The sequence below is a fragment of the Podarcis liolepis genome, assembly GCF_965112155.1.
Source record: "Podarcis liolepis genome assembly, contig: HAP1_SCAFFOLD_114, whole genome shotgun sequence".
Lineage (NCBI taxonomy): Eukaryota > Metazoa > Chordata > Lepidosauria > Squamata > Lacertidae > Podarcis > Podarcis liolepis.
In genome coordinates, this window is record NW_028148922.1 from 1 (window position 1) to 24,227 (window position 24,227).

The 24,227-nt window shown below is 46.9% G+C and overlaps 1 protein-coding gene across 1 annotated transcript in view; it reads right to left on the reverse strand.

Moving 5' to 3' along the window:
* Nucleotides 1-9: 9 nt before the first annotated feature.
* Nucleotides 10-24,227, reverse strand: part of LOC310698975 (maestro heat-like repeat family member 5) — a 76,926-nt gene continuing 52,708 nt past the window's right edge. Inside the window, exons 13-19 of the mRNA XM_083520546.1 lie at nt 23,293-23,442; nt 11,798-11,952; nt 11,438-11,585; nt 10,958-11,139; nt 10,005-10,142; nt 9,587-9,701; nt 10-676 (exon numbers count right to left, since the gene is read on the reverse strand). Coding sequence (XP_083376672.1) covers nt 638-676; nt 9,587-9,701; nt 10,005-10,142; nt 10,958-11,139; nt 11,438-11,585; nt 11,798-11,952; nt 23,293-23,442 — 927 coding nt within the window. The 3' untranslated portion in view covers nt 10-637. The remainder of the gene's footprint in view (nt 677-9,586; nt 9,702-10,004; nt 10,143-10,957; nt 11,140-11,437; nt 11,586-11,797; nt 11,953-23,292; nt 23,443-24,227) is intronic.

Below are 24,227 nucleotides of genomic sequence, written 5' to 3' on the forward strand. Positions count from 1 at the left end.
AGAAGCTAGGCTGGTGCTTCCATTTGGAACTATGGAGTTCTCCGCTGGTTTCTGGTGGGCCTGGACTCCGCATTCCAACCTCTAGGGCTGGGCATGGCCCTCCCAATCTAATTCGCCTCTGCTCTCACAGTCAAGTACATTTTGGTGGGAAAGGGAAGGAAGGAGAATGAGCTGGTTGGAATCATGCTGAACCAAACACATCCTAAGCTGGGTCTGAACTGCAGGAGGGTTTGGACTTGGCTCATGAAGAGCATGAGATGAGGCTTGAAACTGGAGAAATCTCTTCCGTTCAAAGACTTAGTGGCCTCAATAAATAAATGAAAACAGCTTATTTGGATGAGCAAAGGATTATTATTATTATTATTATTATTATTATTATTATTATTATTAGTCTCCCCACCCCGATACATAGCGGAACAAAGAGAAAAGAAGATATATAATAAACCAGCAGACACACAAAAATCAATCTTTAAAGCGGGCAAAAATAAATACATATGAACTTATACCAGCTTTAAGGTGTTTCCAATAGTACATATAAAAATGTAATTTTAAGAAAAATCTTAGCCTTCCAAAGGTGAAGACTTGTCCATCCATTAACGGAATACCTGTATGATTGCTGCCTGCAGTAACTTGCGCACTAGGTCATGGAAGTGTCCGTATCGGAGTCAGACATCCCCTAAGTTGGAGCAAAGCCACTGTAAGTGCATCTTTTATTATGTATGCATTCATCTTCTATCAAAAAACATTGTCCATATATATTAGACATGATAGCAGTGAATGCAGCTGAAGTTGTACAATTAAATAAAAAATGTGTAAATGCTAAAGAACATTTGACAGTTAAATTGCGAGGAATAAAGAAACCATAAGAAACATTAGAAATAATTGCTTTTTATATCGGTCCTCGAGGTTTTGCTGAACATGATTAGAAGGGACCAGCTGGTTAAAGGGGTACAGGTCGGAGTTAAACATTACAAACTGAGAGCATTCGCAGATGACTTGGTACTTACATTACAAGAGCCAGACACTAGTACTAAAAGAGTCTTAGAATTAATTCAAGAGTTTGGTCAAGTCGCAGGATTTAAACTGAATAAATTAAAGACTAAGGTATTAGAGAAAAATTTAACAGTTACTGAAAGGGAGAGGTTCCAGAATGAAACGGGTTTAACTGTGGTTAAGAAAGTGAAATACTTGGGGATTAACATGACAGCTAAAAATGTGAATTTATTTAAAGACAATTATGAGAAATGCTGGACGGAAGTAAAAAAGGATCTAGAAATATGGTCAAATTTGAAGCTTTCACTGTTGGGCCATATTGCTGTGATCAAAATGAATGTATTGCCTAGAATGTTGTTTTTGTTTCAAACATTGCAAATCGTGGACAAGATGGATTGTTTCAAGAAGTGGCAGAAAGATATCTCGAAATTTGTCTGGCAGGGAAAGAAACCCAGAATAAAACTTAAGATTTTAACTGATGCAAAAGAAAGAGGGGGATTTGCCCTGCCGGACTTTAAACTTTACTATGAATCAGCAGCTTTCTGCTGGTTGAAAGACTGGCTGCTTCTTGAGAACACAGACATTTTGGATTTAGAAGGTTTTAACAATATTTTTGGGTGGCATGCATATTTATGGTATGACAAGGTTAAAGCTCACAAAGCTTTTAAAAATCATATTGTCAGGAAAGCATTATATAATGTCTGGATTAGATATAAAGACCTGTTGGAAAATAAAACCCCAAGGTGGTTGTCGCCAATGGAAGCTAAGGCTGTGAAAAAACTCAATATGGATGCCAAAAGGCCCGAAATATTGGGAAATTTTGGAACAAGAGGGGGATAAATTTAAATTGCAGAGTTTTGAGAAATTAAAAGACAAAGTGAGAGACTGGCTCCATTATTACCAAATAATGGAGGTTTTTAAGTTGGACAGGAAAATTGGCTTCCAGGTGGAAAAATCAAGATTAGAAACAGAACTGATAGAACCCAATACTAAGAACTTGTCAGGAATGTATAACTTGCTGTTGAAATGGAATACACAAGATGAAACAGTGAAATCAGCTATGATAAAGTGGGCACAGGATATTGGTCATAACATTATTGTCAGAGCTGCTTGAAGATCCTAGCTCACAGAGGATCACGCTAGCCAGCGGTCATTAAGTAAAAGTCTTTATTGAATTACAGTTTCCATTCTCACGCTGCTGCGCGCAACTCTACGCCTAGTGGCTAGGTCGGCGAAGCTCCGTCTGAGTCTCCGCCCTGTGTGCACCAACTTAATATCCTAGCCTTGCTCCACCTTTTCCTCCTGACTGTCCTCCTCTGGGTCCCTCTACCCCCCGGGGCTTCTTCCTTCCGGGATTCTTCTGACGCTGACCCAGACCCTCCTGCCTCCTTGCGCCGGGCTTTAGGACCGGGCTCCCTTTCGGGGCTGCTTACTGCGCCGCCTTCCTCTGCATTTGAACTTGGCGCGCGCGCCCAACCTTCCACTTTCCTCTCAACCGTTTCTTCGCTCCCCGATGGAGGTGTGGCCACTCCCGACTCATGTCCTCCCTCCTGTGGAGGTGTGGCCACTCCTGACTCATGTCCTCCCTCCTGTGGTGAGCTGCCAGCGCTTCCCCCCTGGCTCCCTTCCTCTTCCCTGCTTCCTGGCGGTGACGCTGGTCCCGATTTCCAGCTGCTCCCCCCTGAGTCCTCTCTGGCTCTGTCTTCCTGGGGTGCCCCCCTAGACTCCCCCCTTGCCCTCGCCACTGGTGCTCCTTTCTGTGAATCCTCTGATTCACTGGAAAGGCTAGGAGATCTCGGGTCGTCGTCATCACTCATCTTTTCTTCTGCCTCCTCCCCTTCACTCTCTGTTTCCTCCCTTGCCCGTGCCTCTGCTCCTAAACCCCTGACATCCATCCCCCCCTCGAAGCCCCCCATTCCCCCCTCCCCTCCTTCCGGTGCTGGAGCTGGGGGCTGCTGTTGCAAAGGGACGAACGTCGGATATCGGTCGCTTCCCGTGTCAGGCCTCCATCTGAAGTCTCCCGGGTCTTCCTCCCTGCTCTCGTCGACGACAGTCACCTCCGCTTCCATCTCTGTGCCGCCGTGCTCGAAACCAGGGTCGTCCCCGAAAACGTCCATGTCCGTCTCTCCCTCACTTCCTCCTGTCGGTGTTGCTCGTCCCGGGCCTTCCAGCCATCGTCTGCGCCACTGCTCCTCTGGTCTATCGTCCCACCAATACGAGGGTTCTGATGCAGATCCCGAGGGTGACCCCTCCGGGGAACGGACGTCTCGTGTCGGTTCCTCGTCCGAGTCGAACCCCCGGAACGTGCTGGCCGAAAGCGTGGGCGTGAAAAGCCAGTCGTCGAAAAAGTCTGCTGGCATAGGTCTATGTGGGAAGAGGGCATGAAACTCGTCTTTGAGCAGAGGTTCGTCTAAGGCGTAGCCCGGCACCCAGCTGTTCGCACTGGCCGGGGTGCCCTCCTTGGCGAGAAAGTATTCTACCCCCTCTTCCCCCCATCTGGAGTCCAAAATCTCCGTGACTTCGTTGATGCGCTCCTTCTGTGCCACTCCCGCGTGCCCTGTTCTGTCTCTGGCCGGACTCGGCGCCGTTCCGGGTTCCTGGAACCTGTGCGGTGCCTTGTAGGGAGTGAGCACCGATCTGTGGAATACCGGATGCATTCTGGAACCCTCCGGAAGTGCCAGTCTGAAAGCTACCGGGTTGACCTGCTCTTCGACTTGGTAGGGCCCCAGTTGTTTATGCCCTAGTTTCTTCTTGGCCAACGACCTGGCCGGCACTGCGTGGGCTGCTAACCAAACCCAGTCTCCCACGTGGAGCTCTTCTCCAACCCTCCTGTGCTTGTCTGCTTGTACCTTGTATGCGTGCTTGGCCAGCTCCAGGTGGCGCCTCAGCTGATCGTGGACTTCCTGCAGCTCCGACGCGAACGCATCTGCTGTCTGCGGCTCCCCCTCCCCCATTCTTTCCAGTCCCGGGAAGGTTCTGGGGTGCCTCCCGTTGTTGGCGAAGAACGGCGTGACCCCCGTGGACACGTGCTTCGTGTTGTTGTAGGCGAACTCGGCCAGCAGCAGGTAATCCACCCACGTCGCAGGCTGTTGATTTGCATAACATCTCAGGTACTGCTGCATGATGGCATTGACCCGCTCTGCTTGCCCGTTGGTCTGCGGGTGTCTCGCCGACGCCAGGTTGATCTTGACGTTCAGGAAGCCCATCAGCTTCTGCCAGAAATTCGAGATGAACTGCCGCCCCCGGTCGGACAGAATAGACCGTGGCAGACCGTGAACCTTGAACACGTGGTCTATGAACAGTTTGGCGGTTTGCTCCGCCGTGGCCACCTTAGCACACGGAATGAAATGCGCCATCTTGGAAAACAGGTCCACCACCACCAGCACTGCCGTCTTGCCCCTTGAGCTGGGCAGATCCGTGACAAAGTCCAGGGCCACCCTTTCCCAAGGTTCGACCGGAGTTTGCAGCGGTTCCAACAGTCCGGCCGGCGGTTTGTGCACTGGTTTGGCCCTCTGGCAGGTGTCACACCTCGCCACGTAGTCTGCGACCTCCCCTCTCATTCCAGGCCACCAGAAATCCCTGGCTACTAATTCCACCGTCTTCTCCTTGCCAAAGTGCCCGGCCGTGGGCGCGTCGTGCAGCTGCTGCAGCACCTTGGCTCGAAGTTCGTCTCCCGGCACGTAGATGGCCCCTTTACGGATGAGCAATCCATCTCTTAGCTGGAAACCGTCGGCCGCTGCCTTGCCCCTTTGCACCTCTGCCATCTTTGCTTGTGCGGAGGAGTCCCCCTGCAACGCTCGTCGCACCGCCTCTAGGTCCACGGTCGCCGCGGCGCACGCCCACACTGTTGGTGCGAAGATGTGCATGGCGGCCGCTGGTGTTGCGTCCTCCAGATACTGTGGCTTACGGGAGAGAGCGTCTGCCATGATGTTGGTGTCCCCCGGGACATACTCTATTCGGAAGTCGAAGTTTGCAAAGAACTCAGCCCAACGTATCTGCCTCTGGTTCAGGAACTGTGCCGTGCGCCAGTGCTCTAGATTCTTGTGGTCCGTGCAAACCTGCACCGTGTGCTTGGCGCCGATCAGAAAGTGCCTCCACGCCTTGAACGCTGCGTGAATGGCCAGCAACTCCCTGTCCCAGATGGTGTAGTTCTGTTCGGACTTGCTGAGCTTCCTGGAGTAAAACGCTCCCGGTCGCCACACCCCCTGCGGGTCTTTCTGCAGCAGGACCGCCCCCACGGCTCTGTCCGAGGCGTCTGTCTCCACCCTCATCGGCTTGCTGGGGTTGACATGAAGCAGCTGCTCTTCCGACGCGAAGAGACGCTTGAGTGCCTGAAAGGACTGCTCCGCCTGCTCTGTCCAAACGAACTTCTTTTTCTTGGAGCTAAGCGTGTCAGTGATGGCCGCTGTCTGCATAGCGAAGCCCTTGATAAACTTGCGATAGAAGTTCGCAAAGCCGACAAACCGTTGGACCTCCTTCCGGTTGCGCGGACTCTTCCAATCCAACACCGCTCGAACCTTGGCGCTGTCCATGGCGAGCCCCTTGTCAGACAGCTTGTAGCCCAGAAAATCCACCTCCGGCACGTCAAATTGGCACTTCTCCAGCTTGGCGTAGAGCCTATGTTGCTTTAGCCTGCTCAGCACTTCCTTGACGTGTCCGTCATGCTCCTGCCGCGACTCCGAAAAGATCAGGATGTCATCTAAGAAACAGACGCACGTCTTGTAGAGAAGTCCTGCCAACACGTGATGCATAAACGCTTGAAAAACGTGGGAGCCATTTTGCAAGCCAAAAGGCATAACTCTATATTCGTAGGTCCCCAGTGGCGTGAACATGGCTGTCTTCCACTCATCTCCTTCCCGCATGCGAATGAGGTTGTACGCCCCCCGCAGGTCCAGCTTGGTGAACACTCTGCCCTTCCGTACCTTTGCGAGGAGGTCGTCAATACGGGGCATGGGGAAGTCCGATGGCCTAGTCAGACTGTTCAAAATCCTGTAATCCACTACCAGTCTTTTTTGGGGCGTGTCCCGCTTCTTAACAAAGAATACGGGACTGCCCCCCACTGCCCTGGACTCCCGGATGAAGCCGCGTTGCAAATTATGATCAATGAACGCCTTGAGTTCTTGCAGTTCGTCCTCTGACATGGAATACAGTTTCCCTTTAGGCAGCGCCGCCCCCGGCAGCAGGTCAATTTTGCAGTCATATGGTCTGTGAGGGGGTAGCCTGTCTGCCTCCTTCTCGCAGAAAACTTCCAAAAATTCAGCGTACTTGTGGGGAATCGCTTGCAGCGTGCCTAGCAGCAGCTGTGACTCCTCTTCCTCTCCTTCCTGCCTGGGCACGATGCAGTGTTCAGCACAAAAAGAAGAGCCGAAGGTCAGCTGCCTCTGGTACCAAGCCATCGCTGGGCTGTGCTTGTCCAGCCAACTCATGCCCAATACAATGGGCGTGTCAGATAGTTGAGTGACGTTGAAGCTGATGATTTCTCTGTGATTCCCAAGTCGCATCACCATTGGTGGCGTCTGCTTCACCACTTGCCCCCCGAGCAGCTCCCTGCCATCCACCGTGACAACCTGCAGGGGCAGTGTGGCCGGCAGCAACTGCACAGCGTGCCTGTCGACAAAGTCCTGCCCTATAAAGTCCGCATTGCTGCCTGAGTCAATGGTGATTGGTACGTCCATGGTGATTCCATTGGGCAGCTGGAGAGACGCTGTGAGCCTCACTACTGGTTTGGGCGGGAGGGGGTTCACGGGCTGTAAAATCTCTGGGGACTGCGTCACTAACACGTCTGGCTGGGCCCCAGTGCCTCTTCCTCCAGCCAGACAGCCTCGTTTCCCTGCTGTGGTCCTCCTTGCTGTGTTGCTGCAGTCACCATTGCTGAGGCTGCAGTGAACTTGTGGGGCCTCTGGGGACACTCTTTCGCCATATGCCCTGGCTCCTCACAGACGTAACACTTCCTGTTCCCTCTAGGAGGCTTCGCTTTCACTGCTGCCGGTGCTAGGGCTCTGGCTGCTGACTGAGCCCTTGCACCTCCCACCTCCATAGGTTCGGCTCCTCCTCCTGGCGGAGGCGTGGATTGCGCCCGCGCTGCTTCCCTGGGAAAGAAGGAGGGGCCCCCGGCTGGTTCGCGCCCTCCACGCCCTTCGTCCCTGTTCCACGGACGTCCTTCCAGCCTCACCCCCACTGCCAGTGCCCTCTGCACGACCTCCTGGGTGGTTCGGGGTCTCTCCCCCCTCGCTATCTCATCTTTAATCGAGTTGTGCAGCCCCTCCCAAAAGAGGTCTCTTACAGGAGCCGAATCTCTGTCCCATTCCAGGGCACTGACCAAGGCGAAAAAGCGGGCATGATACTGCCTGACGCTGGCCCTCCCTTGTCTCAGCCCATGCACCTCCTTCCGTGCAAGATCCACGTCAATACTTGATAAAAAACACCCATCCATTGCTTTAATAAAGGCATCTGCATTCTGTAGCGCCGGATCCTTATCTCTCCATAAATTGCGTAGCCATGCTCTCGCATCCCCATGCAGATGGGACATGATGAACCCCACTCTCTCTTGTTCATCTCTAAAGTCTTTATGCAGCAGTTGCAGTGCGCACAGTACGTCGGCTCTAAAGTTGGGATACTGTTGCAGGTTCCCATCGAAGTGAGAGACCAGCCCGCCTGTCCGTCTCGCCAACCCAATTCCCTCCTGCCGGGGTGTCTGCTTTGTCAGCACGTCTAACCTGACCTGGAGATCCCTGCAGGCTGCGGCTGCCTCCTCCTCTCTCTTCCTGGATGCGAGAGCCTCGGCGTTCAGTTGTGCCACCGCGTTTCTGAGTTCCTCTATCTGCTGCTCAGCCGTCATGTCGTCTGCCGTTCGTGAGCTCGCTAGTAGGCACCTGTGTCTCTCCCCTCCTCGAGGCTGTAGATGCCCCACAAGTGGAGACGGAGCTTACTGTCGGAGCTGCTTGAAGATCCTAGCTCACAGAGGATCACGCTAGCCAGCGGTCATTAAGTAAAAGTCTTTATTGAATTACAGTTTCCATTCTCACGCTGCTGCGCGCAACTCTACGCCTAGTGGCTAGGTCGGCGAAGCTCCGTCTGAGTCTCCGCCCTGTGTGCACCAACTTAATATCCTAGCCTTGCTCCACCTTTTCCTCCTGACTGTCCTCCTCTGGGTCCCTCTACCCCCCGGGGCTTCTTCCTTCCGGGATTCTTCTGACGCTGACCCAGACCCTCCTGCCTCCTTGCGCCGGGCTTTAGGACCGGGCTCCCTTTCGGGGCTGCTTACTGCGCCGCCTTCCTCTGCATTTGAACTTGGCGCGCGCGCCCAACCTTCCACTTTCCTCTCAACCGTTTCTTCGCTCCCCGATGGAGGTGTGGCCACTCCCGACTCATGTCCTCCCTCCTGTGGAGGTGTGGCCACTCCTGACTCATGTCCTCCCTCCTGTGGTGAGCTGCCAGCGCTTCCCCCCTGGCTCCCTTCCTCTTCCCTGCTTCCTGGCGGTGACGCTGGTCCCGATTTCCAGCTGCTCCCCCCTGAGTCCTCTCTGGCTCTGTCTTCCTGGGGTGCCCCCCTAGACTCCCCCCTTGCCCTCGCCACTGGTGCTCCTTTCTGTGAATCCTCTGATTCACTGGAAAGGCTAGGAGATCTCGGGTCGTCGTCATCACTCATCTTTTCTTCTGCCTCCTCCCCTTCACTCTCTGTTTCCTCCCTTGCCCGTGCTTCTGCTCCTAAACCCCTGACAATTATGTTTGCTGACTGGGAATAGTTGTGGAACACCGGTATGAAATTTATGGCATGTAATGCCTTAAAGGAAAATATTATGAAAATGATTTATAGGTGGTACATGACCCCAGTCAAGCTTGCAAAAAATTACCACTTGCCTGATAATAAATGTTGGAAATGTAAAGAAACTAAAGGTACTTTTTTCACCTTTGGTGGACGTGCCCAAGGATTAAGGCTTTCTGGGAAATGATATATAATGAAATGAAAAAGGTATTTAAATATACCTTCCTTAAGAAACCAGAGGCCTTTCTCCTGGGCATTGTTGGCCAATTGGTGCCAAAGAAAGATAGAACATTCTTTATGTATGCTACAACAGCAGCAAGAATACTCATCGCAAAGTATTGGAAGACACAAGATCTACCCACCTTGGAAGAATGGCAGATGAAGGTGATTGACTATATGGGACTAGCAGAAATGACTGGCAGAATCCGGGACCAGGGGAAAGAGACGGCGGAAGAAGATTGGAAGAAATTTAAGAACTATCTTAAGAAACATTGTAAAATTAATGAGTGCTAGAATGATGTGGTTTTAGAAATTAAATGGAGTACAGCTGTAAAGATTAAGTTAAAAGAAAAGAAAGGTCGACAATTAGATAAAATTAAGGGTGAGGATTTGCTGAACTAAATATTTGAAATAGGAATGCAGAAAGGGGAGGTATGAGGAGGTCGGTGAAGTAAGTTTTAAGAAAATAAGGTTTTGAAATTATACTTGTTCTTTTTTTGTGTTTGTGTGTATTGTTTTGTTTGATATAATTTGTAAAATCTTAATAGATATTTATATATATATATAAAAGAGACATTAGAACAGGCATTCCCTGTTTCCAGTTCTTACCTCAAAGTAAAAGGCCATGCCGATGGCCCTCTTTTTATCGTTTGGACAGCACATATATTCCCGTGCCAAACGGGAAATCCTCTTGTATTCTTCGGGCGAGGAGGTGAATAAGGTCCTGAAACAGAAGAGTAAGAGCAAAGGATTCACAAGCCTGAAGCTGGCAGGAAGAACCGCTCAGTGTTCCTGCACAACCACCACCACCACCAGGTTACTTGAACGCTGAGCAGAGCCTCCCACCTGCATTCGCTCCATAAGACGCACACACATTTCCCCTTACTTTTTAGGAGGGGAAAATTGCGTCTTATAGAGTGAACAATATGGTACATTTTCTGAAATAAATAAGAAGTTTATCCCCATTTCCCCAGAAAGCAGGCCTTGCTCTTCATGCCTCACCTGCCAGTCCTTTTCACCTTCTTACCTTGCCAGAAGACGAATGCCTTTGAAAAAGCTTTCTGGACTTGACAGCATATCCCAGCAGCTTTGCAACCCCAAAGCCTCAGAATCATCTAGGTATTCAAGACGCCCAATCAGTTGTTTCAGGGCCTGCACAGCGATCCTGAGTCAAGTGAAGGAATTAAGAAGATTATATTTTTAAAATTTGTATACTGCCCTTCACCTGTAGATCTCCGAGCAGTTCACAACATAAAAATGAAAGTTAAAAAGCACAAAATACAGAATAAAAACAAGAACCAAAGCAAACCAATAACTCCTCTCCCTCCAACAAACACAGTTGAAAGGGCATAGGAGGTTAATCAGCCAATGGCCTGATTGAAGAGGACCATTTTTGCCTGGCATCTAAAGGCACCAGGCAAGCCCCTCTGGGGAGAGCAACCCACTAATGGGGAGCCACCACAGAAAAGGCCCCTTCTTGTGTGGAGGAGGCACACGTGAAGAGGGGCTTCCGATGATGAGCACAAGGTCTGGGTATGTTCATCTGGGGAGTTTTAGGTCCTTGACATCTTGCAGTCCAACCCCAACCATCACCCCCTGCAGCCTCCCCCATGTTTCCAGCACAAGCGGCAACCTTTTGGCTGTGATGGAGACTTAAGGTTTCATGACACGTGAGTCCCACCACACCCAAATCAGCCCATCGTGCGGGAGAGCCTCCAGCATCCTCTCCCATCCTAGTGTCCTTCAGATGTTTTGGGCTACAACTCCCATCTTCAGCCCAGTTATGCTGGCTGGGGCTGGTGGCAGTTGTGGTCCAAAGCGACTGAAGAGCACAGGGGTTGGGGAAGCCTGGGTCTCCTAGCTGTCTAACCTAAGCAGAACCTCCATGTCCAAATGAAGCCTATCTCTTGGGGGAGGGCTGAGCCTATGGGTCAGAGAGAGAAGGGAGGGCCCCCCCAAATACATTAGCAGGTCCCTCACGTCAGCGGATCGAGATGCGAAGAGGGCTCCGGGATTAGACTTGTCGCCCTCGAACCTCTTCTTCTCGCCTCATGGACAAAACAGATGTGAGTGCTAAGTGCAAACAGCAGGTGGTGGAACTTGCTCTTCAGGATACCTGCAGCCTCAGGGAACGACAGGATATGACACAGAGCGTTGGTAGCCTGGAGGGACAAGGAGAGGAGAACGGCATTCAGCAGAGGTCATCGTCAGATCAAGATCTCAGACTCAGACGCGACTCAGAGCCTCGGTCCATCTCACTCAGTGTTGTCTACACTGACTAGCAGTGGCTGTCCAGGGTTTCAGGCGAGGGACTCCCCGACATGAGATGCTGGGGCCCTTCTGCATACAAAGCAGGTGCTCACAGGATGGACCACTTATTAAGATGCACCCCCCTCCCAGCAAGAAGCCCCCAGCCCCATCCAGCTCCCATTCAAAACAATCCAGGAGAGAGAAACTGACCGCCATTGGCATTTGAGAAGTGCTGCGTCGCCTGGAAGTGACTTCCGCTTTGGGGTCTTCATCCTGCAGCCTTTTCAGTAGGGGTCTCAGCAGCTTGCCGCTTGTATACAGATTGGCAACCAACGCCTTCCATATTTGTGCGGCACTTCTGCAATTTTTCAAAACAGAATTTTTCATTTTTCCTTTTCTTAAAAAAAGTCAGGCCTTTGATATTTTATTTATATTGCACATACATTAGCAAAGAAAGAAACCACAACTTGGAGCACAATTTTTTGCAAGTACGAAATTCAATATAAATAAATATAAATTAAGAAACCCCTTAAATCTAGCCCTCCCCATTTTCACATCACAAAAACTTACTCATCACACTCCATCGAGCAGTCCAACAGGCTGTCTACGACCGGCTGCAGGCGCTTGGTGGCTAGGCTGACAATAGCCGAAAGCGTCTGTTCCTTAGTGTGGGTGTCGAGGACCTGGGGGAGATGGTAGTAAATCTCCTTCACAACCATAGGCAGCTGGAAGAAGATAAAAGAAGACCAGGATGAGAAAGTGTGGTGAACCTGTTTCTATTTTGCTTAATGTATGTAGGGTTTGGTGTCAGCGTTACTCGTGCCGGTTCTCTGCTGTTCACTTGTGTTTTTTTATAATAATTTTTATTGATTTACAACACAGATATACAATTTTATCCAATTTTTAACAAATAAATTCTCTCTTTTTGGACTTCCTTCAGCTTCTCTGACAATCATCCATCATTACCTCTTAATTACGCATTCCTTCTCCTTAGTATTGTCTTTAGTCTTCCCTCCCACTTCTATTATTTTTTATAACAATACATCTCAAATTTCACAGTGCTTCTTGAAATACAGTGGTGCCTCGCAAGACGAAATTAATCCGTTCCGCGAGTCTCTTCGTCTTGCGGTTTTTTTGTCTTGCGAAGCACGGCTATTAGCGGCTTAGCGGCTATTAGCGGCTTAGCGGCTTTAAGAAAAAGGAAACAAACTCGCAAGAACTCGCAAGACGTTTCGTCTTGCAAAGCAAGCCCATAGGGAAATTCGTCTTGCGGAACGACTCAAAAAACGGAAAACTCTTTCATCTAGCGAGTTTTTCGTCTTGCGAGGCATTCGTCTTGCGGGGCACCACTGTATCACTAACGTTGTTTGCACATCACATGTATTTTTCAGATATTCTACAAATTTTCCCCAGTCTTCGATGAACTTTTGGTCCTTAAGATATCTAATTTCCCCAGTTAGCTTGTCCAATTCTGCATGGTCTGTCAGTTTCAGTCTCCAATCTTCAATCGTCAGCATTTCCTCTTGTTTCCATTTCTGGGCCAGTAAAATCCTTGCAGCTGTAACTGCATATTGGAAGAGTTTACAGTCAGAGAATCATAGAATCATAGAATCATAGAATCATAGAGTTGGAAGAGACCCCAAGGGCCATCGAGTCCAACCCCCTGCCAAGCAGGAAACACCATCAGAGCACTCCTGACATATGGTTGTCAAGCCTCTGCTTAAAGACCTCCAAAGTAGGAGACTCCACCACACTCCTGGGCAGCAAATTCCACTGTCGAACAGCTCTTACTGTCAGGAAGTTCTTCCTAATGTTTAGGTGGAATCTTCTTTCTTGTAGTTTGGATCCATTGCTCTGTGTATGCTTGTCTGGAGCAGCAGAAAACAACCTTTCTCCCTCCTCTATGTGACATCCTTTTATATATTTGAACATGGCTATCATATCACCCCTTAACCTCCTCTTCTCCAGGCTAAACATGCCCAGCTCCCTTAGCCGTTCCTCATAAGGCATCGTTTCCAGGCCTTTGACCATTTTGGTTGCCCTCCTCTGGACACGTTCCAGTTTGTCAGTGTCCTTCTTGAACTGTGGTGCCCAGAACTGGACACAGTACTCCAGGTGAGGTCTGACCAGAGCAGAATACAGTGGCACTATTACTTCCCTTGATCTAGATGCTATACTCCTATTGATGCAGCCCAGAATTGCATTGGCTGTTTTAGCTGCCGCGTCACACTGTTGGCTCATGTCAAGTTTGTGGTCAACCAAGACTCCTAGATCCTTTTCACATGTACTGCTCTCAAGCCAGGTGTCACCCATCTTGTATTTGTGCCTCTCATTTTTTTTGCCCAAGTGCAATACTTTACATTTCTCCCTGTTAAAATTCATCTTGTTTGTTTTGGCCCAGTTCTCTAATCTGTCACGGTCGTTTTGAAGTGTGATCCTGTCCTCTGGGGTGTTAGCCACCCCCCTCCCAGTTTGGTGTCATCTGCAAATTTGATCAGGATGCCCTTGAGTCCATCATCCAAGTCGTTGATAAAGATGTTGAATAAGACCGGGCCCAAGACAGAACCCTGTGGCACCCCACTAGTCACTCTTCTCCAGGATGAAGAGGAACCATTGATGAGCACCCTTTGGGTTCGGTCAGTCAGCCAGTTACAAATCCACTGAGTGGTAGCATAGTCAAGACTGCATTTTACCAGCTTCTTTACAAGAATATCATGGGGCACCTTGTCAAATGCCTTGCTGAAATCAAGGTAGGCTACATCCACTGCGTTCCCTTCATCTACCAGGCTTGTAATTCTGTCAAAAAACGAGATCAGGTTAGTCTGACATGACTTATTTTTCAGAAATCCATGCTGACTATTGGTGATCACAGCATTCCTTTCTAGGTGCTCACAGACTGTTTGCTTAATGATCTGCTCCAGAATCTTCCCTGGTATTGATGTCAGACTGACTGGGCGGTAATTATTTGGGTCCTCTCTTTTCCCCTTTTTGAAAATAGGGACAACATTTGCCCTCCTCCAGTCTGCCGGGACTTCACCTGTTCTCCAGGAATTCTCAAAGATGACTGCCAGTGGTTCTGAGATCACATCTGCCAGTTCTTTTAATACTCTTGGATGCAGTTCATCTGGCCCTGGAGACTTGAATACATCTAAACTAGCCAAGTATTCTTGTACTATCTCCTTAGTTATTCTGGGCTGTGTTTCCTCTGCTGAATCATTTGCTCCAAATTCTTCAGGTCGGGCATTGTTTTCTTTATCGGAGAAGACTGAGGCAAAGAAGGCATTGAGGAGTTCAGCCCTTTCTGTGTCCCCTGTTTGCATTTCACCATCTTCTCCTCTGAGTGACCCCACTGTTTCTTTGTTCTTCCTTTTGCTACGAACATATCCATAAAAGCCTTTTTTGTTGCTTTTAACCTCTCTAGCAAGCCTGAGTTCATTCTGTGCTTTAGCTTTTCTGACTTTGTGTCTACATGTGCTGGCTATTTGTATGAATTCCTCTTTGGTGGTTTCCCCCCTTTTCCATTTTTTGTACACATCCTTTTTTAATCTTAACTCTGTTAAAAGTTCTTTAGATAGCCACCCTGGCTTCTTTAAGCACCTTCCATGTTTCCGTCTCACTGGTATTGCCTGACGTTGTGCTTTTACTATCTCCCTCTTAACAAACTCCCAGCCATCATGAACTCCCTTTCCTTTTAGTATTACTGTCCATGGGATCTCACCCAGCACTTCCCTAAGTTTTATGAAGTCGGCTTTCTTAAAGTCAAGAAAGTGAGTCCTAGTATGCTTGGCTGCTCCTTTCCTCTGTATAGTAAACTTCAGAAGAGCATGATCACTCGCGCCTAATGATCCTTCCACTTCTACCCCACTAACCAGGTCATCAACATTGGTTAGGACCAGATCTAAAATGGCTGTTCCTCTTGTTGCTTCTCCCACTTTCTGGACAATGAAGTTGTCTGCAAGGCCAGTGAGGAATCTGTTTGACCTTATGCTCTTGGCTGAGTTTGACATCCAACAAATATCCGGGTAATTGAAGTCCCCCATTACTACTATCTCCCTTCCTTTTGCATGCTTGGCCATCTGTTCCAGGAAGGCATCATCTATGTCCTCCGTTTGGCTTGGGGATCTATAGTAAACTCCCACAATGAGGTCACTGTTATTCTTCTCTCCCTTAATTTTGACCCAAATGCTCTCACTTTGGCTTTGAGGTTCTAAATCTTGGATCTCTTCACAGGTATACACATCCCTGACATATAACGCCACTCTTCCTCCTTTCTTGTCTGGTCTGTTTCTCTGAAATAGATTGTATCCCCCCATTATTACATTCCAATTGTGGGACTTATCCCACCAGGTTTCAGTGATGCCTATTATGTCATATTTAGTTTGCTGTACCAAGAGCTCAAGCTCATCTTGTTTATTTCCCATGCTTTGCGCATTAGTGTAGAGACATTGAAGTCCATTAATCATTCCCCCGTGTCTCTTATTTAAGGACTTTTTCCTCCCACCACTAGGTCTGCGTGCTGTTTGCTCCATTTGGTCTATGACATTTGGATGATCATCTTCATCAATTGATAGACTCCTACCTTCAGGAGCACTGTCTCCCTCCCCCCCCCCATTAGTCAGTTTAAAGCCCTCCTGATGAGGTTTCTGAGATTTTTGGCAAAAACATTTCTCCCAACCGTTGTGAGGTGCAGCCCATCGCTTGCCAGAAGTCCATCTTCAAGAAACTGCAGTCCGTGATCTAAGAATCCAAACCGTTCCTGTTTACACCATTTGCGAAGCCAGCTGTTCACTTCCACTATTTTTCCCTCTCTCCCTGGGCCACGTCGTTCAACTGGGAGGACAGATGAGATGACAATTTGTGCATTTAGTTGCTTCAATTTCCTGCCGAGAGCCTCGTAGCCTCTTTTGATCTTCTGGAGGCTATTGCTTGCAGTGTCATTGGTTCCCACATGAACCAAGAGGAAGGGGTATTTGTCAGTCTTTTCTTCTTATCTCGTTTCCTGTAATCCCTAAAAGAAAAGCCTCTGGTTTCTTTACAAAACGTATATTTTAACATCTTTTTCAATTCATTATATATACTCTCCCAGAAACTTTTCACTTTCTTACAATCCCACCACATATGATAAAACGTTCCTTCTTTTTCTTTACATTTCCAACACTTATTACACGTCTTAAACATTTTTGCCAATTTTACTGGTGTTATATACCATCTATAAAACATTTTCATCACATTTTCCTTTAACGCCGTTGTCAGGGGTTTAGGAGCAGAGGCAAGGGCAAGGGAGGAAACAGAGAGCGAAGGGGAGGAGGCAGAAGAAAAGATGAGTGATGACGACGACCCGAGATCTCCGAGTCTTTCCAGTGAATCAGAGGATTCACAGAAAGGAGCACCAGTGGCCAGGGCAAGGGGGGAGTCTAGGGGGGCACCCCAGGAAGATAGAGCCAGAGGGGACTCAGAGGAGAGCAGTTGGAAATCGGGACCAGCGTCACCGCCAGAGAGCAGGGAAGAGGAAAGGAGCCAGGGGGCAAGCGCTGGCAGCTCACCACAGGAGGGAGGGCACGAGTCAGGAGTGGCCACACCTCCATCGGGGAGCGAAGAAACGGTTAAGCGGAAAGTGGAAGGTTGGGCGCGCGCGCCAAGTTCAAATGCAGAGGAAGGTGGCGCAGTAAGCAGCCCGGAAAGGGAGCCAGGTCCTAAAGCCCGGCGCAAGGAGACAGGAGGGTCCGGGGGGTCAGCGTCAGAAGAATCCCGGAAGGAAGAGACCCCGGGGGGTAGAGGGACCCAGAGGAGGACAGTCAGGCGGAAAAGGTGGAGCCGGGCTAGGATATTAAGTTGGTGCACACGGGGCGGAGACTCAGACGGAGCCTCGCCGATCTAGCTACTAGACGTAGAGTTGCGCGCAGCAGCGTGAGAATGGAAACTGTAACTCAATAAAGACTTTTACTTAATGATCGCTGGCTAGCGTGATCCTCTGTGAGCTAGGATCTTCAAGCAGCTCTGACAGCCGTGCATGCAGTAAATTTTAAGTTTTCTTTCCATAGTTTTTCCCAATCATCAAATTGTATATTATAACCGAAATCTCTGGCCCATTGTATCATTACCGATTTCACTTTTTCATCTTTCGTATGCCATTCCAAAAATATCTTATACATTTTTGACAGAATTTTACAATCATTGTTTATTATGTCGATTTGAAACTTAGAATCTTTTTCTGCATAACCACTTTCTTTAAAATCTTTTTTAAACATTTCATTCAACCTGAAAATAGTGCAACCAATCATAATCATATTCTTTAACTTGTTCATATGGTTTTAATTTCCATTTTCCTCCTTCTTTAATTATCAGTTCACCATATGTAATCCATTTACCTCTCATATTAATTTTCTTTACACTCATAACTTCTAACGGAGATAACCAGTGTGGAACTCTTGGTTCTAATAGGTTTTTATACCTATCTCATATTTCTATTAACGCACTCCGGAAGATGTGGTTCCCAAAGCCTTTGTGAATTTTCTTCTTCCCACACCATAAGTACGCGTGCCATCCAAATCTGTTATCAAAGCCTTCTAAGTCCAGTAACTCTTTATTTTCTAATTTTATCCATTCTTTCAACCAGCAAAGACATGCTGCTTCATAATATAACTTCAGGTCTGGCAGGGCAAAGCCTCCTCTTTCCTTCGCATCTGTTAGTAGCTTAAATTTAATTCTCGGCTTTTTGCCCTGCCAGATATACCTTGAGATCACTCTTTGCCACTCTTTAAAAATCGTTACCCCCTTTATTATGGGGATAGTCTGAAACAAAAATAACATCTTTGGAAGGACGCTCATCTTTATCGCAGAAATTCTGCCCCAAAAAGATAGTTTCATTCTACCCCACACCTCCAGATCTTTCCTTATTCCGTTCCAAACCGGTATGTAATTGTTCTGATACAAATCAATGTTTTTAGGAGTTAACCAAATTCCTAAATAGAATCATAGAATCATAGAGTTGGAAGAGACCACAAGGGCCATCGAGTCCAACCCATCGAGTCCAATATTTTACCTTTTTCACACCTCTATCTCTGTTTGTTGTTGCATTATTTCTTTTTTTTAAAAAAAATATTTATTACTTTTCCAACAATTTAAACACTACAAAAACAATACAATACAATACAAAAACACTACCTAACATTGACACATTAAACACATTGAACTAACAAAACAAAACAAAAACAGTAAAATAAATCAAACAATTTCATTATCCCATCTTTCATTCACTTTTTTCCACGACGTCCTCACACCTCCCTTTTTGTATTCCACTTCTGTTAATTGTTTCAGCAATTCCTTTCCATCTTCCTCGGTTTTCTATCCTATAATTATCTTAACACATTCTAACCTTATTTTTTCCTTTAATACTCTATTAATCTATTTATACTTAATTCCTTATATCATTTCTACTAAAGCCATATAACTTCATTCCAACATTTTTCTAACATTCATTAATTTTACAGTATTTCTGTAAATAGTCTTTAAACTTTTTCCAATCTTCTTCCACCAACTCTTCTCCCTGGTCTCGGATTCTGCCAGTCATTTCCGCCAATTCCATATAATCCATCAACTTCATCTGCCATTCTTCCCAGGTGGGTAAATCTTGTGTCTTCCAATACTTCGCGATTGTTGTTGCATTATTTCTATCATACTTTGCTCCATATTTTTTGCAATTATTTTAGTTTTCTTATTTAATTTGAACCCTGCCACTTTCCCAAATTGTTCAATCTCCTCTAATAGTTCTTTTACACTTTCTATTGGTTCTTCAATCGTTATTACCAGATCGTCTGCAAAGGCTTTAACTTTATATTCATTCTGGCCAACTGTTATCCCTTTTATTAATTTGTTTTGTCTAACTGCATTAAGAAAGACCTCCAGGACCATTATAAACAGCAATGGCGAAAGCAGACATCCTTGCCTAGTTCCTTTAGATATTTTAATATCTTCCGTAGTCACATTATTTACAATCAATTTAGCTCTCTGTTCTGTATATATTGCCTTTATCCCATTGAAAAACTCTTTTCCCACCTCCACATACTCCAGATTTTTCAACATAAAGTCCCATGCTATGTTGTCAAAGGCCTTTTCTGCATCCACAAACATAAGTATAGCTTGTTTCTCATTCCTGGCAGTCAGATATTCCAAAATATTAATTATGTTCCTTACATTATCCTTCATCTGTCTACCTGGAATGAAACCTGCTTGATCCTTATGAATAGTTTCTAATAATATCTTTTTCATTCTTCTTGCTAAGATCCCTGCAAAAATTTTGTAGTCTGTATTCAGCAATGAAATAGGCCTATAGTTTTTAACTTGGGTTAAATCCGAGTCCTGTTTTGGGATAAGTGTAATGAATGCTTCTTTCCACGTTTCCGGGATGTCTCTTTCCTTTAAAATATTATTCATAACTTCTTTTAAAGGTATCATCAGAACATCTTTTAACTCTTTATAATAACCTGATGTAAATCCATCTGGCCCTGGGGCCTTTCCCCTCTATTAGGGCATTCAGTTGGTCTTTTTTATCTGCCGGGATCCTTTGCACCTTTTTCCCTTTTAAAAATCTCTCAATTTTCCTCATATTATTCCTTTCTTTATTTTTATATGGTTGTCTGTAAAAGTCCAAGAATCCTTTTCTAATTTCTTTCGGATTATCTATCTCTTCGCCATTCACAATGATTCTGTTAATTGTGTTCTGCTCCTTTCTTTTTTTTATTTGCCACGCAAGCCATTTGCCTGATTTGTTAGCGAATTCAAAGTTTCTCTGTCTTAACTTTTTAATATTCCATTCCACTTCTTTGTTTATTATCATTGCAAATTGTGATTGCAAGGTCTTAATTTCTTGTTTTATTTTGGAGTTATTCGGTTTTCTAATAAATTTTTGTTCATTGTCCATTATCTGCTTTAAAATTTCCTTTCCCCCCTTTTCTCTGTTTTTATTCTTCAATGAATTCTGCTGGATAAAAAAACCTCGCATCACAGCCTTGCTTGCGTCCCATACTACGCTCATCTTTGTACCCTTGTTGCAATTCTCAACAAAGTATTCAGTTAGTTTCTTTTGTGCTTTTCCTACAATTTTCTGGTCATCCAAAAGATAACCCTTAATTTTCCATCTAAATGTTCTTTCTTCAAAGCCTTTTAGTTCCAATTTTATTGGATTATGATCTGAGATTACTTTAGATTGTATTTCAACTTGTAGTATTCTTGGAGTCAGTTCATTCGAAAGCCATATTTGATCTATTCTTGACATTGACTGGTTCGATTCAGAAAACTATGTAAATTGTTTCTCCACTTGTGTTCCTTTGGTGGTGAGAGAGGTTGGGGTTGGCCTAGGGTGTAGTTGTTTGTTTGTGATTGGCTGTGGTGATCTTTGTTTTCGTGTGAGAGTGGGGTGGGTGGGTGTTTTGGATCAGGTTAGCCATATTGATTTGCATGCTGTTGGTGGATTATTGTCATTGTCTTGTTGGGCTGTGTATGTGATAAAGGGGAGCCATACCGGGGTGAAGGCGTCTTCTTCTGTTTGTCCCTGTGTCAGTTTCAGTTTATTGGTTAATTTTTCTAGTAGGGCTGTTTCCCATACTATTTGGTACCATTGGTCCATGCTTACTCCTGACAAGTCTCTCCAGTGTCTGGTTATGGTGTTTCTGGCTGCTGAAAGTAGGTGGGTGTCAGGGGTTCAGGGACAGAGGCACAGGTGAGGGGGGAGACGGAGAGCGATGGGGAAGAATCCCAGGACAGTGAGGAAGAGGATGACAATGACTTGAGGTCTTCCATGAGTCTCTCAAATGAATCGGAGGATTCCCAGAAGGGGGCGCCCCTGGTCAGGCCAAGGGGGGTCACAGGGGGGACTTGCCAGGAGCAGGGAAGCAGCAGGGAAACCCCGAGTGGGAGTGGGAGATCGGGGCCGGCTTCCCAGCAGGAACGGAGTGAAGAGGGTGGAGTTCCCAGTGTGACACACGGAGCAGAGCAGGAAGGAGACAGGGGAAGGAGATCGGGGCAGGACGTCCTGCCGGAAGGGGCGGAGAGTAGTACAGGGAGTAGTGTGAGTGTCAAGAGGAAGGTCAGGGGTAGCGAACGCGCGCCAAGTTCAAATGTGGAGGCGCGCGGAAATGCAGAGAGCCCGGAGGAGGAGCCTGGCCCCAAAGCACGAAGGAGGGGGGAGCAGGCATCTGAGGAATCCGCTTCAGGGGAAAGCAGGAGGGAAGGAACCCAGGGGGGCAGAAAGACCCTGCGGAAAAGGAAAGACAGGAAGAGGTGGACCAGCACAAGCCTCTTAAACTGGTGTAGGGGCGGGACCGATTCAGAGGGGACTTCAAATGTCTAAGGCTAAGAGACGCGGGGCTGCACGCCTCGGTTGTGGAACCAATAATGAACTGCAATAAACATCCTTGTATATAAGAAGATCTTGGCGTTGGTCTTTTGTGAGCTGAGTCCTGAGGCAGCCCCTGACAGTGGGTTATGAGTTCTTTGTTGTGTAAGTGGGCATTGTTGTCTTGGAAGATGTTTAGTAGGGCCAGTTCTGGGGTGATGTCTAATACTTGCTTAGTTATTTTATATATTTCTCGTATGGCTGTTGTCCAGAATAGTTGGATTTGGGGGCACTCCCACCACATGTGGAGGTATGTGCCTGTGGAGGTGCACCCTCTCCAGCATTTTGGTGAGGTTCCTGGGCATATTAGCGCTAGTTTTCTTGGTCTTAGGTACCACCTGTAGGTGAGTTTCAGAGTGAGTTCTTTTCGTTGATGTGGATTTAAAGGGGGGGTTTAGACCACATTCTGATCCATTGAGTGGGGTTAATCTCATAGCCTATGTCATTCTCCCATTGTTTTTTTATTCCGTCTAGGGGGTTTGTGGGATTTTGGAGTAGTATTTTGTATATTGCGGATACCATCCCTTTACCGTTTCCCTTTGTTGCTAGGAGGAGGTTTTCAAAGGTTATCAGGGGCCTAGTTGCTGCTGATTTTATTGTTGGATTGTTTAAGAGGGCATGTAATTGGGGATGTGTTAACCAGGGCATTTGGGTGTCTTCTAGTTTGTCTTGTATTTCTTGTGTTGACAAAGGTTTGTTATTTTTACAGAAGTCTATTAGGCGATATAAGCCTTTGGTTTGCCAGGTTTTTATCTGGAGGTTTTGTGCTGCATGGTGGAATAATGGGTGGTAGGGCAGGGGGATTAGTGGGGATGGGGTTGGTATTTTCAATTATGTCCCTCTCTAGGTGTACCCATTGTTTTGTCTCATCTTCTAGTATATATGGGATTATATGGAGTATTTGGCTGGCAATGTAATATGCTTCTATGTTGGGGATTCCCCATCCTCCTTCTGAGGTGGGGAGGTCAGGTATTTGGGGCTTATTTTTGTTTTTTTTATGTGAGAAGATAAAAGAGTGTAGTTTTCTCTGCCCTCTGCGGAGTTGTGTTGGGGGAATCCAGATTGGGAGGGTTTGGAATAGGTAGGTTAGTTTTGGGAGGGTATCATTTTGATCATAGCAAAGTTTTATTAATTGACCTCAGTGTTGCCCATATTGTGTTTCCTTTGCACTGAAATGAACAGGGTGGAATAATGTAATTAAAATACTGCCAAAGCAGACAGCGAGATGAAAAACAGGGTGTTTGATTTTTGGAAGCCGAACTGCAGCAGGATGGAAACAGAGGCGCGAGCCACAGACACGGAAATTGAAGAAGAAGAAGAGTTTGGATTTGATATCCCGCTTTATCACTACCCTAAGGAGTCTCAAAGCGGCTAACATTCTCCTTTCCCTTCCTCCCCCACAACAAACACTCTATGAGGTGAGTGGGGCTGAGAGACTTCAGAGAAGTGTGACTGGCCCAAGGTCACCCAGCAGCTGCATGTGGAGGAGCGGGGAAGCGAACCCGGTTCCCCAGATTACGAGACTACCGCTCTTAACCACTACACCACACTGGCTCTTCTTACTTCCCACACAATGCCTTCTTACTTCCCAGAAAGAAGCTAATTCTAAGTCCGAAGAGAATGTTTTAATTTAGAAGAAACCCGCTCCCCCTGCCTCCGTTTTGAGCCTTACGTTTTCCATCTCAATTCCGCATTCCTCAAGGAAGGACCTTAGGAGCTTTCCTGCAGCCTGAGAGACGGCTCTGTCTTCCACTGTCAGGTTGTCAATCGCCTTCAACACGACTTCATTGATCTGGCTGGGCGTGAGGTGCTCCCCAAAAGCCTGGCACAAAGAAGAAAGAAGAGGGAGTTTTCTTCTGCTCCACACTCTGACCACGTTTCAGTAGTCCAAGGGTGCCTTCACAAACCAAGTGAAAGACATCTCCACTCTGCCTTGAGAGGGTTGAACTAAGTGACCCCCGCGTCCCTTCCAACTCTACAATTCGGTGATTCTATTTATGTGTTTATTTAAGTAGCTGAAAGATTTTACAACAAACAAAACTAAAAGTCAGGTGACGCCTTGCTATTTTCGATCCACATCTTAAATTGGTTATGACATTGGAACATGAAGAGGTTCAATCTAAAATCAGACTAGAAAATTTTAAAAAAATTCTCGCAGGAACAGAGAGGGTGAATAATAGTGGCTATCCGTTATATAACCAATGCCAAACAGACTGGGTGGGAACCTGCCAGCTGTGTGCTTAGTTCTTAATATACAACAAAAAACACCCACCACAAGGTTGGCATAGTTCATTGGCTTGGCAGTGCCTCGTGAAAGATGCACCAAATGAGTCAACTTTTCCTATTCTTTTTCCGCCCTGAGGAGCCCATGCATGGTTCTCTCTCCTCCCCGTTTTAGTCTCATGAGGTAGGTTAGACTGAGAGACTGTGACTGACTTGTGAGTTTCAGGGCTGAGTGGGGATCTGAACCCTAGGTCTCCCAGCACCTGGTAGAATTTCAATAAGTAGAATTCTGCATGCAGTTTAGGCTACCGGGCACTTGTCTTTGAGCAATTGATTCTAATACAATGCATTTCTGAATGTTTTTTACACTAATAGCTCGCGCAT